At 46.3% G+C, this 14,622-nt stretch overlaps 1 protein-coding gene across 1 annotated transcript in view; it reads left to right on the top strand.

Moving 5' to 3' along the window:
• PRUNE2 (prune homolog 2 with BCH domain) overlaps window positions 1-14,622 on the top strand; it is a 227,345-nt gene that overhangs the window by 173,957 nt on the left and 38,766 nt on the right. Inside the window, exons 6-7 of the mRNA XM_056118782.1 lie at window positions 3,791-3,870; window positions 7,828-8,028. Of these exons, the coding sequence (XP_055974757.1) occupies window positions 3,791-3,870; window positions 7,828-8,028 (281 nt within the window). The remainder of the gene's footprint in view (window positions 1-3,790; window positions 3,871-7,827; window positions 8,029-14,622) is intronic.

Consider the following 14,622-nt stretch of genomic DNA (forward strand, 5'->3'; position numbering starts at 1 on the left):
CACTGATTGCTAGTGGCAATGACAATGACAGGACTAGAGGTGACACTGGCCTGGGGCTGAGGGTCTTGGGCACTTCGGTGGTGTTTGGGTGCAGTTACTTTGTACAATACCATCTGTTTTGTCACGAATGAAGTCACTTAGCCAAACTACAATGAAATTTTGAAAAATGAAATCTAATAAAATTCAGGAAGGAAAAACAACTTTCTCAGCCTCTTTAACCACTCCCTTCTGCGTGCAGAAGAGCCCAAATGAAGGGACCATCACAGATGGATGAGGGGGAGCAGTACCTTTACAGTGGCCTGCTCTGGCACTGAGAAGCTTCACTGCTGAGTTTACAACTGAGCTCAGATACTTCATTTCTGGAGTGTTCATGGACCTCATTGGTGAAGTGCGATTTAACTGTTTGCATGACACGCCTGGGTGTGCCTCTAAGTTGGTCCACTATTTTTCTCCCAACTGTTCAGTTGGTCCACTGAAAAGTCATTGTTGTAGTTGAGTTGTCCTGTGTTTTCCGCTCCCTGAGCCCTTGTACTGCCTATGGGGGTGTGAGTCTTACTCATCCTTACCTTTCCACTCTCCCCTCCACTTTGTGCTAAGATTTTACTTCCAGAAGGCAGCCACACATGCTAGAGTAAAAGGCAGCTCAGATAGAGAAGGGAGCACCAAATAATGGGTGTTGGGAGGATCCTCCCAGGATGGGAGAAGCATGCTGAAAGTAGACTATAGACCAAACATGATTGCCACTTAATGCCTCTTTCGCAAACCACAAGACCCAAAAGGAAAGAGAGAACAAAAGGGAATGCCCTGCCACAGAGGCAGGGTGGGATGGGGTGATGGGGGGTGGGAGGGATACTGGGATCCGTGGTGGTGGGAAATGGGCACTGGTGAAGGGATGGGTATTTGATCATTGTATAATTGAAACCCAAGCACAAAATTTGTAAGTCTACAACTGTACCTCATGGTGTCTCACTAAAAAAAAAAAAAAAAAGATTGGCTTCCAGAACCCTCTCTACTGGGTTCTGCTCTGTGCTGAGGAGTAATCAGAGACAAAACATTCTATTCACTCATACCAATACATTAGGGGCACTCATGGAGATCTATGACAATTCATAATCTGCACCGTACTGAAGTTTTTCCTTACCAAGGCTAGTACCTACAACTGTCTTAGGGTATCCAGTTACTGGGTAAATAAAGTAACCCAGTAACTGTGATTAGATTTTTGCCCAACCTTGGCATGTAATTCACTTAATTCATGTTAAGTTGCTGATCCTAATATTATGTTTATAAAAGAAGGAATATAATACCTTAGATTTAGTCGATGCTTTGTAATGTACAAAGGACTTTCCTGTGCATTCTATTTCTTCTCCACAGTCACTGAGCACTCCATTGAAAACCACAAAGATGGTCAGCTGCTTTTCTCATCTCATTAACACTAATGGTGAACCTGATATCCAGAACTATAAATTTATATCTAGGACATTTTTTATGTTATTCATAGTTTAACAAATTTAGCAACATGTATAACATTTTAAAATGTACTATCTACTTTTTAAAATTTTTTTGCTTATTTTGGGGGGCTGGAGCGATAGCACAGTGGGTAGGGCATTTGCCTTGCACGTGGGTGACCCAGATTCGATTCCTCTGCCCCTCTCGGAGAGCGCGGCAAGCTGTTGTGTGGACAAGAGTATCTCGCCCACACAACAAAGCCTGGTAAGCTTCCCATGACGTATTCAATATGCCAAAAACAGTAACAAGTCTCACAATTTGTTGTGAGATGTTACTGGTGCCCGCTCGAGCAAATTGATGAACAACGGGAGGACAGTGCTACAGTGCTTATTTTGGGGCCACACTTAGTGGTTCTTAGAGCTTAATTGTGCCTCTATGCCGAGAGCTCACTGCTGTTATGCTCAGGGAACCATATGTAGTGCTGAGGATTAAACCCAGGTCAGCCATGTGCAAGGCCCCTGCTTTCTTTCTCTTCTATTTAACAATTCTTATATTTATCTTCGAACTCAGATCAGTACTCCTATGTGCTCTACCAGGCAGATATTTCTATGATGGCTTTTTTGTTTGTTTTTAGGTTGACTTATAAACAGGGGATAGAGAAAATATTGTATAAGAGAAGGAAGATGTCTCAAGCACAATGGTTTTATCCAACATGGACTGGTTGGGTATTGATTTCTATACAGTGTTCTAAACATAAAAATAAACAAAGCAGAACTGGGAGATAGTGCAGTGGTTAGGGCCTATACCTAGCAAGTTCTTGGCCCAGGTTTAATTCCTGGTACAACATGGGACCCGAGCATCACTGGGTGCAGCCCTAGAGATCTCCCGACTGCCAAGGTGGTCCAGGTATCTCTGCTACCTCAGGGTCTGAGTAGCATTGCATCTTCAGGACCTTGTGTTGAACCGCTGATCCTGTTGGCTGAGAATTTCCAGTGGGACCTCCTGAGCGCAGCGTGGTGCCCCCTACCCCCTGCTGTACCCCACCAAAAGACCAAAATAAACAATGCAGAAATAGTTCCTGTCCTCATGAGGCTTTGAAGCTAATGAGAGAGCATTTCTACTTGAGAAGAAAGTGAACTCCAGAGGTAGAGAAAATTCTTTTCTTCCAGGGCTTCTGTTCAAACATGAACATCCTCCCTCTAGCTAGTAAGAGAAAGAAATACCTTGCTAAACGACAATTTTTAACTTAGTGCCTATAAGTTAAAGGTAAAGGTAAAGGCCCTCCCGTTGATCGTCGATTTGCTCGAGCGGGCCCAGTAACGTCTCCATTGGAGACTTTGTTGTTACTGTGTCTGGCATATCCAATACTCTCGGTAGCTTGCCGAGCTCTCCGAGAGGGGCGGAGGAATCGAACTCGGGTCGGCCATGTTGGCCACTTGTAAGGCGAACGCCCTACCCGCTGTGCTATCGCTCCAGCCCTATACCACAAGGATTTTCCTTAATGAATGAAATTACCTGGATGCTACCAAGGAGAAAAAATTATCATCCTAAGAGTACTCATGGACTTGGCAAGAAATGGAAGATGAAAATAAATCACAGTGAAATCCTTGTGAAGAGTGGTCCATTTCCTCTAAGGGAATACAGAGATTTCTCCATTTTCTCCAATATTTTTCTATTCCCTGCACTTATCTTACAAGATATTATTGTTATGATGTCACCATGGAATAGTCATGCCTGGCCACAGCCTCTTCACCTATATCCATTCCCAGTGCTTTTTTAGTATTCAAATGGTAGAATAATACCAGGTGGTATTTCTCAGAAATGTCGGACACTTTTACATTCATCGCTTAATCTTTTTTTGACACATCATCATGATGGATGCTCTGTCCCTTTAAAACTGAAGGGAGTGAGATCACTCTTGTCCTCTCAGTGCAAGTCACATGCCGCACTTGTTGCAGAAGTCTCTAGAGAAACTCAGTCTGTCTTTAGCCCCAAAGCCTAGAAACCGCCTATCTTCTGAAAAACTTAATCAAATGTGCCCTTCACCACATTTTGTTCATGACTTGCCTTTTCTTATTTATTTTCATGTTTTCATTCAGTATGTCTTTGCTTCTGTAAGCTGGTAGCAAAAATAACTTACTGTTCACCTAAGATGAGACTGTGGTCTGGCTCTCAAATCCAATGACTGTAGAATCTCTTGTTACTGAGAGCCACTCACACGAGAGAGCGTCGTGCACAGACTCTGGTGTGCCACATGAGTGGGAATCATTATCTGGACTCAGTTTCCTTTTCAGAGAACACGAAATGCCCCCAGGGTTTCACTGTGGCTTTTCCTCTTTTTCAGACTATTGTCAGAGGATGTAGGCATGGATAACCCCTTTGATGAGGGGATGCTGAGTCCTAACGCTGTGGACATGCGGCCTGGTAAGTGGCTTGTTTGTTTGTTCATTTCCAGTGGCCTAGATGACATCTAAAGATTGTCATTATTCAGTGAGAGAACCATTTCCTCTGCAGCCAATGTGTGATTTCAGAGAGAAAAGTGAAGGGGGTGTGAGAAAGTGTAAGGAAGGTGTTAGGCTCAATTTGCTTAATGTCAGTGTCAAGTTGAATATTGATCTTACTCATGGGGCTCCAGCTCTCTCCACCAAAGTTTTCAGTCGCCATGCTAATTGACCACCCTGCATCATGAGACCATGGTCAGACTCTTGCCTAACTGCATGGAATATATACTGAAAGGCGGCGATGTTTCAAGTAATCTATGCAGAATGTTCTCTGTCTTGGTTATTGTAAATAATGCTACAACCTAAATTGTTCGCAGAGATGAATTTTATTTTTATTTATTTATTTATTTATTTTTGGGCTGGAGTGATAGCACAGCAGTGGGGCGTTTACCTTGCGCATTGCAGGCCCGGTCGAGCTTGGTTCAATTCCTCCGCCCCTCTCAGAGAGCCCGGCAAGCAACTGAGAATATTCTGCCCACATGGCAAAGCCCAGCAAGCTACCCGTGACGTATTCGATATACCAGACACAGTAACAACAAGTCTCACAATGGAGACATTACTGGGCCCACTCGAGCAAATCCGTGAGCAATGGGAGGACAGTGTGTGTGTGTGTGTGTGTGTGTGTGTGTGTGTGTGTGTGTGTGTGATTTTATTTTATTTTTTATTTATTTATTTTTTTGCTTTTTGGGTCACACCCGGCGATGCACAGGGGTCATTCCTGGCTCTACACTCAGAAATTAGCCCTGGCAGGGCTCAGGGGACCATATGGGATGCTGGGAATCGAACCTGGGTCGGCCGCATGCAAGGCAAATGCCCTACCCACTGTGCTACTGCTGCAGCCCCTGGTTTTTTTTTTTTTAACCACACCCAGCAGTTCCCAGGGTTTATTTCTGGCACTTCACTTGAGGATCAATCCTATGGTGTTTGGGGAGCCATGTGTGGCTCTGGGAATGGAACCCAGGCCTGACTTGTGCAAGGCAAGCACCTAACCTATTGTATTATTTCTCTTGCCCCCAAAGCTCGAGCTCGAGCGGGCCCAGTAACGTCTCCATTGGAGACTTTGTTGTTACTGTGTCTGGCATATCGAATACTCTCGGTAGCTTGCCTGGCTCTCCGAGAGGGGCGGAGGAATCGAACTCGGGTCAGCCATGTTGGCTGCGTGCAAGACAAACGCCCTACCGCTGTGCTATCGCCCCCAAAGCAGACTTGTAAATACTTAATTTTAGCCTGCAGGCCTCCCCTTTGTTTTGGGTCACTTCTTTGCCTCTTTTTACTTCTTTTCTGGTAGTGCCTTGAATCTTTCACAAAGAAGCCCAACTTTTGCGTTATTAGTCAAATCTGCAGGACTAGGAAGAAGGGAATCAATTAACTTTTCTTTTTCTCCTAGCACTAGTCAGGAGCTGGAGAAATAGTAAAACTGGTAAAACACTGCATGTGGCTGACCCCGGTTTGATCCTCTGCACCTGCTGAGTACTGCCAGGAGTGGCCTCTCAGAGCAGAGCCAAGAGTGATCCCTGAGTGCCACCAGGTGTGACCTCCCCCACCCACCCAAAATAAATCACACACACACACACACACACACACACACACACAATACTAGTCTGGTGATATCATTATTTTTAAATTTGGTTTGGCCAAATAAGCTGGCAACCACAGCGTCAGTATCTCACTTTTCAAGATCCACAAAAGCTCTTTTGAATAATAAAGGCACAAACGCTATGATTGTCATGTTGTATAAGATAGTTCCATGGCTACTTAACTAAAAATTTTAAATAAATATTAATAGGGTGTTTGCTTTGCACACGGCTGACTCGAGTTCGATTCTTCTGCCCCTCTCGGAGAGCCCAGCAAGCTATCTTGCCCACATGGCAAAGCCAGGCAAGCTACCTGTGAAGTATTCAATATGCCAAAAGCAGTAACAAGTCTCACAATTTGTTTTGAGACGTTACTGGTGCCCGCTTCAGCAAATCAATGAACAATGGGAGGAAGGTGCAGACAGTGCAGTGCAGTGAATAGTTCAGTTCCTTAATGGTATATTTCAAGTGCTAAAAAGTTATACACAGAACACCAAAAAAAAAAGTCCTTCTGTAAAGCTCTGCTCTAAGAATCATATAAATGACACAGCTCAATGTGAACTTTTTTCCAGTAATGCATAGAAATATTACTTGGAGCAGAGTTTGAGTGATGTTCTATATAAGAAAAAAAGGTCTTGAAATTGGAAATATAGTACAATGGATGGGGCACTTGCCTTGCAGTTGGCTGACCTGGGTTGATCCCCGGCACCCAAAGCCTCATCCCTGAGCACAGAGCCAGAAGCAAATGTAAGTCAAGTAGCAGTGCTGTTTAGCACCAATCAAAAAGTTGTGTAGACAATGGAGTGCTATACAGCTCTTAGAAAAGATGAAGTCATGAAATTTACATACAAGTGGTACTACATGGAAAGTATCATGCTAAGTGAAACAAGTCAGAAAGAGAGGGACAGACATAGAAAGATTGCATTCACCTGGAGAATATAAAGTAACAGAATGGGAGACCAAAACCCAAGAATAATCGAGACAAGTACAGGAGGTTCACTCCGGGGCTTGGAGGCCAGCCGCACATGCTAGGGGAAAAGGCAGCTCAGATAGAGAGGGGAGCACCAAATAAAGGGTGTTGGGAGGATCCTCCCAGGATGGGAGATGCGTGCTGAGAGTAGACTATAGACCGAACATGATTGCCACTCAATACCTCTTTTGCAAACCACAACACCCAAAAGGAGAGAGAGGACAAAAGGGAATGCCCTTTCACAGGGGTGAGGTGGGATGGGGGGGGGGGGGGAGGTGGGAGGTTGGGAGGGACGCTGGGAGAATTGGAGGTGGGGAATGGGCACTGGTGGAGGGATGGATACTCAATCATTGCATGACTGAAATCCAAGCACAAAAATTTGTAAGTCTACAACTGTACCTTATGGTGTTTCACTAATAAAAATTTTAAAAAAATGTTGCGTAGATCTCCAGCTTATGTAGATTCACGGAATGAACCTAGAGGATACCCCAGTTTCAGTTAAGAAAAAATGAGCACCCCTCAAGGAAAGGCCACTGCACACACACAGAGAAGATCCATGGATGTGACAAATAAGATTATTTTACCTTTCATTCCATAGCAGGAGTAAAATCTCATGAACTTAACTGCTCATTCTTTACAATTTGCGCCACACAAATTGAATTCAATATTCTATCAGTGTCATGTCCTTAATCATGCAGTGTCATGTCCTTTATCATGAACAGGGCCATTTTGAAAATGAATGTGAGTCTGGGGAAGGGGGACGGAGTGATAAAGTGTATGCATTGCATGCATGAGTCCTGGGTTTGGTCCCTGGCACCTGATTCTCTGCCCAGTTAGTTAGCAATGGCTCTCAGCTCCTCTTTCCATGTGGCATCAGACAAGCCAGTGTCAAAATTCAGCTACTCAAGAAGGGAGTCCAAAGCCCATAGGAGAACCTTGTGCAGGTGCACTCTTGCTAAGAGCTTAGAAGTGTTTTCACTGGAACCCAAGATCACTCTTATTTATTTATTTATTTATTTTGAATACCCATCCCTCCACCAGTGCCCATTTCCCACCACCACGGATCCCAGTATCCCTCCCACCCACCCCATCCTCTCCATCCCACCCTGCATCTGTGGTAGGGCATTCCCCTCTGTTCTCTCTCTCCTTTTAGGTGTTGTGGTTTGCAAAAGAGTTAAGTCTGATTTTCAGGGAGAAACGTTGGATGATTTACTTTCCATTGATCACTTTGTATATAAGGAGATGTTTGGAAAGAATGTCGTGGTGCCCGCCCAAGCTCACTCTTGGCAATCATGTGCCTAGTCTGATATTAGGTGTTATTCTTTCTCTTCTTTAGAACCTCCGAATTCTCTGGATCTAAATGGTGTTCACTCTCAGAGGATCAAGCTCACAGCCCCAAATATCAATCTTTCTCTGGACCAGAGTGAAGGATCTATCCTCTCTGATGACAATCTGGACAGCCCCGATGAAATCGATATCAATGTGGACGAACTTGATACTCCTGATGAAGCAGATTCTTTTGAGTACACTGGCCATGGTAAGTTATCAGGCTGGCGGGGCTAGAGAGGAAGGGAAAATTGAAGGGTTATCTGAGTGCCTTAGTGACAGACTTCCCATTTTGTAGCTGGCGGCTCCTTTCTATGATGTCTGACGAGTTCCTCTGTGTCTCCTGGGCGGTTTAGCCTCTGCCAGGGAAGGAATGGTTCACAGCCATCACAGATAGCATTGCACTTTGTCAACACCCAACTCCCTGCCAGCCCTCATTGAACCTTGCTTTTGCCAGCACTGGGGCTCAGGGAAAGCTCTTCCATACTCTGTTGTGAGAAAACTGGATCTAGGTTTACAGAAAAAAAAAATGTCATTTGTAGGCTAAAACTCAGAGATGGGACTGGGAGATAGCACAGTGGTTAGGGCAGAAGCCTAACAAGTACCTGGTCCAGGTTCGATTCCTGGCACCACCCAGTTCCCAAGCACTGCTAGGTGCAGGTCTGATGGCCCCCAGCACCACCAGTGGGGTCCAGGGATTCCCCGCACTGCAAGACTTGAGCAGCACCATGTACTTTGGTCCTCTCATTGGACTCTAACTCAGTTGCTTGAGAATCTCCAGACCTCCTGAGCACCTCTTAGGAATCCCAGTAGTAACTAAACACTTTGTGAAGACAAAAATTAGAGATTATCCCTTTCTTTGTACAAGGAATGTAAACCTTCCCATTGCCTCGAATGTTCTTTCCCCAGACAGAGAACAGGCTCACCCTTCTGTTCTCAGACCCTAATCTTCTTGTATCTCCCAGAAACCCACTGATTTCTATCATGGAGGAGCTGCTTTCCCTCCACAGACTGGCAGGAAGCATATCATTTCACTTTCTTTGCATGTATATTGTCTTGGGCTGGAGTGATAGCACAGTGGGTATGGTGTTTGCTTTGCAAGCGGCCAACATGGCCAACCCGAGTTCGATTCCTCCGCCCCTCTTGAGAGCCTGGCAAGCTACCAAGAGTACCTCGTCCACATGGCAAAGTCTGGCAAGCTACCTGTGACGTATTCGATATGACAAACGCAGTAACTATTGTCACAATGGAGATGTTACTGGGCCTGCTCGAGCAAATCGATGATCAACGGGAGGACAGTGACAGTGACAGTATATTGTCTTTCTCTTTTTGCCACAATACCTGGGACTTTGTCCCAGACACCTCCGAATTCCACCATACTGACAATCTAGTAGGAATATAGCGAATTAGATGGGAAAGTAGCAAGGAAGAAGCCCTCTAAGCTCAATAAACAAAAACAGAAGGCTCAACTAGCTACAAACAGTACAGTAAACCGTCAGACAAGGTTTTTAATGACACTGTTGGGAGATTTTCACAATTTTCACAAATTTTCTTTTACAGAATTTTTTTGATAATTCCATTAGCCATGTTATTGAAAAAAGCAATAAAAATAAATCATTTGGGGATGCTTGGAAGAGTGGGGAGTCTTGGGAGAGTGTGGGAAATGGGTGGAAGTCAGACTACACTGGGGGCGGGATTGGTGTTGGAACATTGAATGCCAGAAAACTGTATAATGAACAACTATGTAAACCACAGTGCTTAAATAAAGTTAATTTAAAAAAAAGTTTTGAGGGGCTGGAGCGATAGCACAGCGGGTAGGGCATTAGCCTTGCTCGTAGCCAACCCAGGTTCGATTCCCAGCATCCCATATGGTCCCCCGAGCACCACCAGGAGTAATTCCTGAGTGCAGAGCCAGGAGTAACCCCTGTGCATCGCCAGGTTACCCAAAAAGCCAAAAAAAAAAAAAAGGTTTTGAAAGGGTTTGAAAGGGTTTGAAAGGGACACGGAGGTGTCACAATGGTCGGGGGCACAGGGTCTGCAAGTCCTGGGCTCCAAGTTCAAACTGCAGCATTGTAGGCCCCAGCAGCACTATGGGGTGACCCTGGGAGCCCCGAGATACTGGGGGTGCCCTGCTGTTCCTGCACTGCGGGACCCAGCAGCTCCACGCTCGGCCCGGCGCTGAGCTGCTTGACATCATTGGCTGAATGTTGCCTGGAGCACTCTTTGGGACACCCCAAAAACACTATTTGGGAGACTCCAAAAAAAGCTCCTGAAAAAGAAAGACCAAGATGCAGTGACTTGTTGGCTTCCAGAGCCAGGTGAGTTCCAGGAGTGTGGCTTGTGGAGAGCAGAATCAGGAGTCGGGCAAAGTGGTTGAACAGCCAAGGGACGACCACAGTCTCTTACCACCTCCACAGCCCTGAGAGCACAGGAAGCGGAGGCGCCTGCCCTAAGGATCGGGGCCAGGACAGCACAGGTCCTTCAGCTTCGCCCCAGTGTGTCGCCTTACAGATAACTGCATCTGCAGCTTATCCGTGGGCTTAACTGCGGGAGAGGAGAGAAGGGCTGGCAGCTTGGTTCTTGTCTGTCCCCCATGCAGTGGCATTCGTGATACAGCCACAGATTCACTCGGGACCTGACACCCCCACTAGGCAGGCAGCAGAGTGAGGCCCTGCCTGCCCCCCACACTCCTCCCTCCCAACCCTGTCTCCTTCCCTCCCCATATCTGAGCTTTTTCTTTTTATAGTGAGTTGATCTGAGCAGCCATAACCCTACTTTTAAGTCTTCAACTTACAGGGCAGAAATTTACTTAGTTTTATTTTTGTTGTTTTCTTTCTTTTTCTTTATTTTGAAGGAGCCTCCCAAGCCATGGGGGGGGACTCCTGGTTCAGTGCTCAGGATGAGAACGAGGCACTGCTCAGGCCCTGTGTGTGTGTGTGTGTGTGTGTGTGTGTGTGTGTGTGTGTGAAACTATGCAGTTGTGACACCTGGAGGGGCTCAGGCCACCTGAACCACACCTGGTGGTGCCAGACAGGCCACGTGGTCTGGGAGTGGAAACTGACGTCTAGTGTGCCCTCACCCTGTGCTAGATGCCACCCCACTCCCAATCCCAGAGAATAGTGTTTTCACGTAATTTCAATTTGAAAGTTCACCTGGAGATCCGAGCAGGCTTGGAGATCTCAGCCCCGGGACCCGCATGCCTTTGTTCCTCTGCCGGTACCTTCATATGTGTGGAGAGTGGTCTCAGCATGGTGGTGGCTGGTTCTGGAGGTCTTCGGCTGCCTGAGTTCTGCTCGGTGTGGGGAGGGAAACTCAACCCTGCCCCATCCAAGGGGCCCGGGCGAGGACAGCCAGGCATGGGGGCAGGAGATTCTGCACTGTTCTCTTCCAGGAGCTGGATTTTGTAGTCTCTGGGTCTTGGCCGTTGATGGGATTGCATGGCGTCAGGGGGTCAGTTGGTGGTTGTGACCCCTGCCTACTGGAAGATGGAAGATCTGGGTGGAGTATTCTCAGCCACGATCTGAGCAGGCTTGGAGATCTCAGCCCTGGAACCCGCATGCCTTTGTTCCTCCACCCAGATCTTTTAAGGCATGCGAGTCCCAGGGCTGAGATCTCCAAGCCTACTTGGATCGGGGCTGAACATCCTCCACCCAGATCTTTTATCTTCCAGTACGCAGGGGTCACACCCACCAACTGACCCCCTGGTGCCATGTAATCCCCTCAATGGCCAAGACCCAGAAACTACAAAACCCAGCTCCCGGAAGCACGTGGTCGCATTCACAGCTGTGCAACATCTTATTATCTCAGTTTTACTTTTGGACAACCTGGCAGGCTACCAAATGTAACCTGCCCACACGGCAGACTCCCCGTGGCGTACCCAATATGCCAAATACCAGTAACAATGATGGGTCTCATTCTCCTAGCCCTGAAAGAGCCTTGAATATGGCACTTTAAAATCTCAGGGCTAGGACGAAGGAGATGTTATTGGTGCCTGCTCGAGGCAATCGACGAACAACAGGATGATCGTGATTGTGATCATGACCTGGAGATAGCACAGTGGTAGGGTGTATGCCTTGCATGTAGCCAGCCTGGCCAAGCCGGGTTCAATTCCTCTGCCCCTCTCGGAGAGCCCGTCAAGCTACTGAGAGTATCTCGCCCGCACGGCAAAGCCTGGCAAGCTCCCCGTGACGTATTCAATATGCCAAACACAGTAACAACAAGTCTCAAAATGGAGACGTTACTGGGCCCACTTGAGCAAATCGATGAACAATGGGAGGACAGTGTTTGTTGTTTGTTGTTCTTCCCAAGCAGAACCCAGGCTGCTCCCAGCAGTTCTCAGCTGCCTGGGTTGCACATTTGGATGTTCTGGGCTAAGAATGTGTCACTCTCTGGCCCTGTGACCCAGGGTGCTTCCGTGTCCACCTTTGTGGGGAACTGCAGAGTGACTCTTGGCCATTCCCAGGGGCTTCCAATGTACACTCTGTCATGGGAGGCACATGTGGTGCCAGGGGTTAAACCACTTCCCCAGTGTGCAAGGCCTGAGCTAAGCCCTGTACTGTCTCCTGGCTTCCACCTAGATTTTAAACAAGCACTTATGTTTTATACAAATGAAAACATTCGACGTTGAAATCCAAGTGCATCTGAATATCTGTATTATACAAACATGCAGTTATAGGCAACTGATTGTAGAAAAGAGGCAGAATGCAATTAAGCTGCATGCCTGGTTTTTGGTCTGTTTCTGTATGGGTTTTGTTTTCAGATTTGCTTTAGATTGGTTTGGGTTTCTTTACAGTCTAAGTAAAATTGGTGCTTTAAGCGGCTTTTCAAATGTGTTTTGCCTATGATTTATTTTATTTAATGGGCACTTTCATAGTGTTTGCTATGCACCAGGATGAATGCTTTAAAATATGAACTCTTTCTATCCTTACATATCTCCAAGCTTAGACATTTTCTTCCATCCTTTCCTTCGTTCCTTTGCTTTCCTTCCTTTTCTTCTTTTCCTTCCTTCCCTTCCCCTTCCTTCCTTCCTACCTTCCTTTCTTTGTTTTTCCTTCTTCCTTTTCTTCCGTCTTCCCCCTCCCGCCCTCCCTCCCTCCCTCCCTCCCTCCCTCCCTCCCTCCCTCCCTCTCTCCCTCCCTCCCTCCCTCCCTCCCTCCCTTCTTCCCTCCATCCTTCCCTCCCTCCCTCCCTCTCTCCCCTCCTTTCTTCCTACCTTCCTTCCTTCCTCCCTCCCTTCTTCCCTCCTCTCCCCCCTTGCTCCCTCCCTTCCATCCTTATCATAATTTACCATAGTACTAAGTCCTTGTTTCACAGTGACAGTGCTACCCCAGGTTCTCTTCACCAGAGTTTCCAGATGGCTTTTCCACTACCCTGTGGCCCTTCCCCACGCCCCTCTTCAGTTTACCAAATTCTGTTGCTTTTGTCTCAGGGTTTGTTGCATCTAAGAAGTTTTCTTTAATATTCATGTCTGAACTGTTGGAAAATATCATCTAAGTTATTGATATAATTAAGGATGGTTTTCTCTCTCATTTTATATTTATTAAGTTTGAAGTGTCTAATAAATATTCAGGTCACTGTCACTGTCACTGTCCTCCCGTTGTTCATCAATTTGCTCAAGCGGGCCCAGTAATGTCTCCATTGTGACAATTGTTACTGTGTTTGGCATATCGAATACGTCACGGGTAGCTTGCCAGGTTTTGCCGTGCGGGCGAGATACTCTCGGTAGCTTGCCGGGCTCTCCGAGAGGGGCGGAGGAATTGAACTCGGGTTGGCCATGTTGGCCGCTTGCATGGCAAATGCCCTACCAGCTGTGCTATCACTCCAGCCCAATATGCAGGTAGTAAAGAATTGAGAAATTTAAGTTTTCTTTTGAGAGGACTCCCAAGTAATATTCAGACCAGGGACCCAGCAGGGACCCTCGGCCCATCAGCCAGCAGTCTAGTGCCAGGGCCTGGGCTGCAGAGCTGCTCAGGTCTTGGGGTGTTGAGGATTCCTGAACTGCTGTGGTGGTGCCGGGGCCTCCAGTTCTGCAGAGGGCAACACTCAGGGAAGTCTGGCAAGCTCCCAAACTCCCGTACCATTTTCCAGCCCCTCATGCATTTATTTAAGGGAGAGTTGAGCTCCTGTTTTGTTTTTTGGGTCACACCCAGCGATATTCAGGGATTGCTCCCGGCTTTGCACTCAGGAGTCACTCCTGGCGCTGCTCGGGGGACCATATGGGATGCTGGGAATCAAACCTGGGTCGGCCGTGTGCAAGGCAAACACCCTACCCGCTGTGCTATTGCTCCAGCCCCAGGTTTGTTTGTTTTTTTTTTTAAATGCTTTACTATACTTACCCTTGAAACAATATCCAAAGATCAGGGTGTAAAATGCTGTCCTCTTTTTCTTTCCAAATCAAACAGTTATTTTAACCATGGTTTAGATATAAGCCTAAGCGGGGAGGGAAAAAAAAAAGATGGAGCTTTGGTATACTCTTATTTGGTAAGAATTTTATCGTAGACATTCATGCACTTGTATTCTTTACTTCCTAGATTCCTAGGCCATATTTAATGGCCTCATTTAAAGTATTTTTTCCTAAAACAGGTATTTTTCCTAACACACAAGCTTTTCCTAAACTTTCCTGATGACAGTTTCTGTGTGAATACAGTAGCTCAACATTCTTTCCAGATCATCAGGGAACCCTTTCATTCATTTTTCTACTTTCTCTTCCATTATTTTCACAGCCTGCAGACAGTCAACTTTTGAAATAAATTCTGTGTTTTAACACTGCATATAAACTAATCAAGTGTTAAAGCTTGGTTCCGTT

Source organism: Sorex fumeus, unplaced genomic scaffold, assembly GCF_029834395.1.
Source record: "Sorex fumeus unplaced genomic scaffold, SorFum_2.1 ptg000038l, whole genome shotgun sequence".
NCBI lineage: Eukaryota > Metazoa > Chordata > Mammalia > Eulipotyphla > Soricidae > Sorex > Sorex fumeus.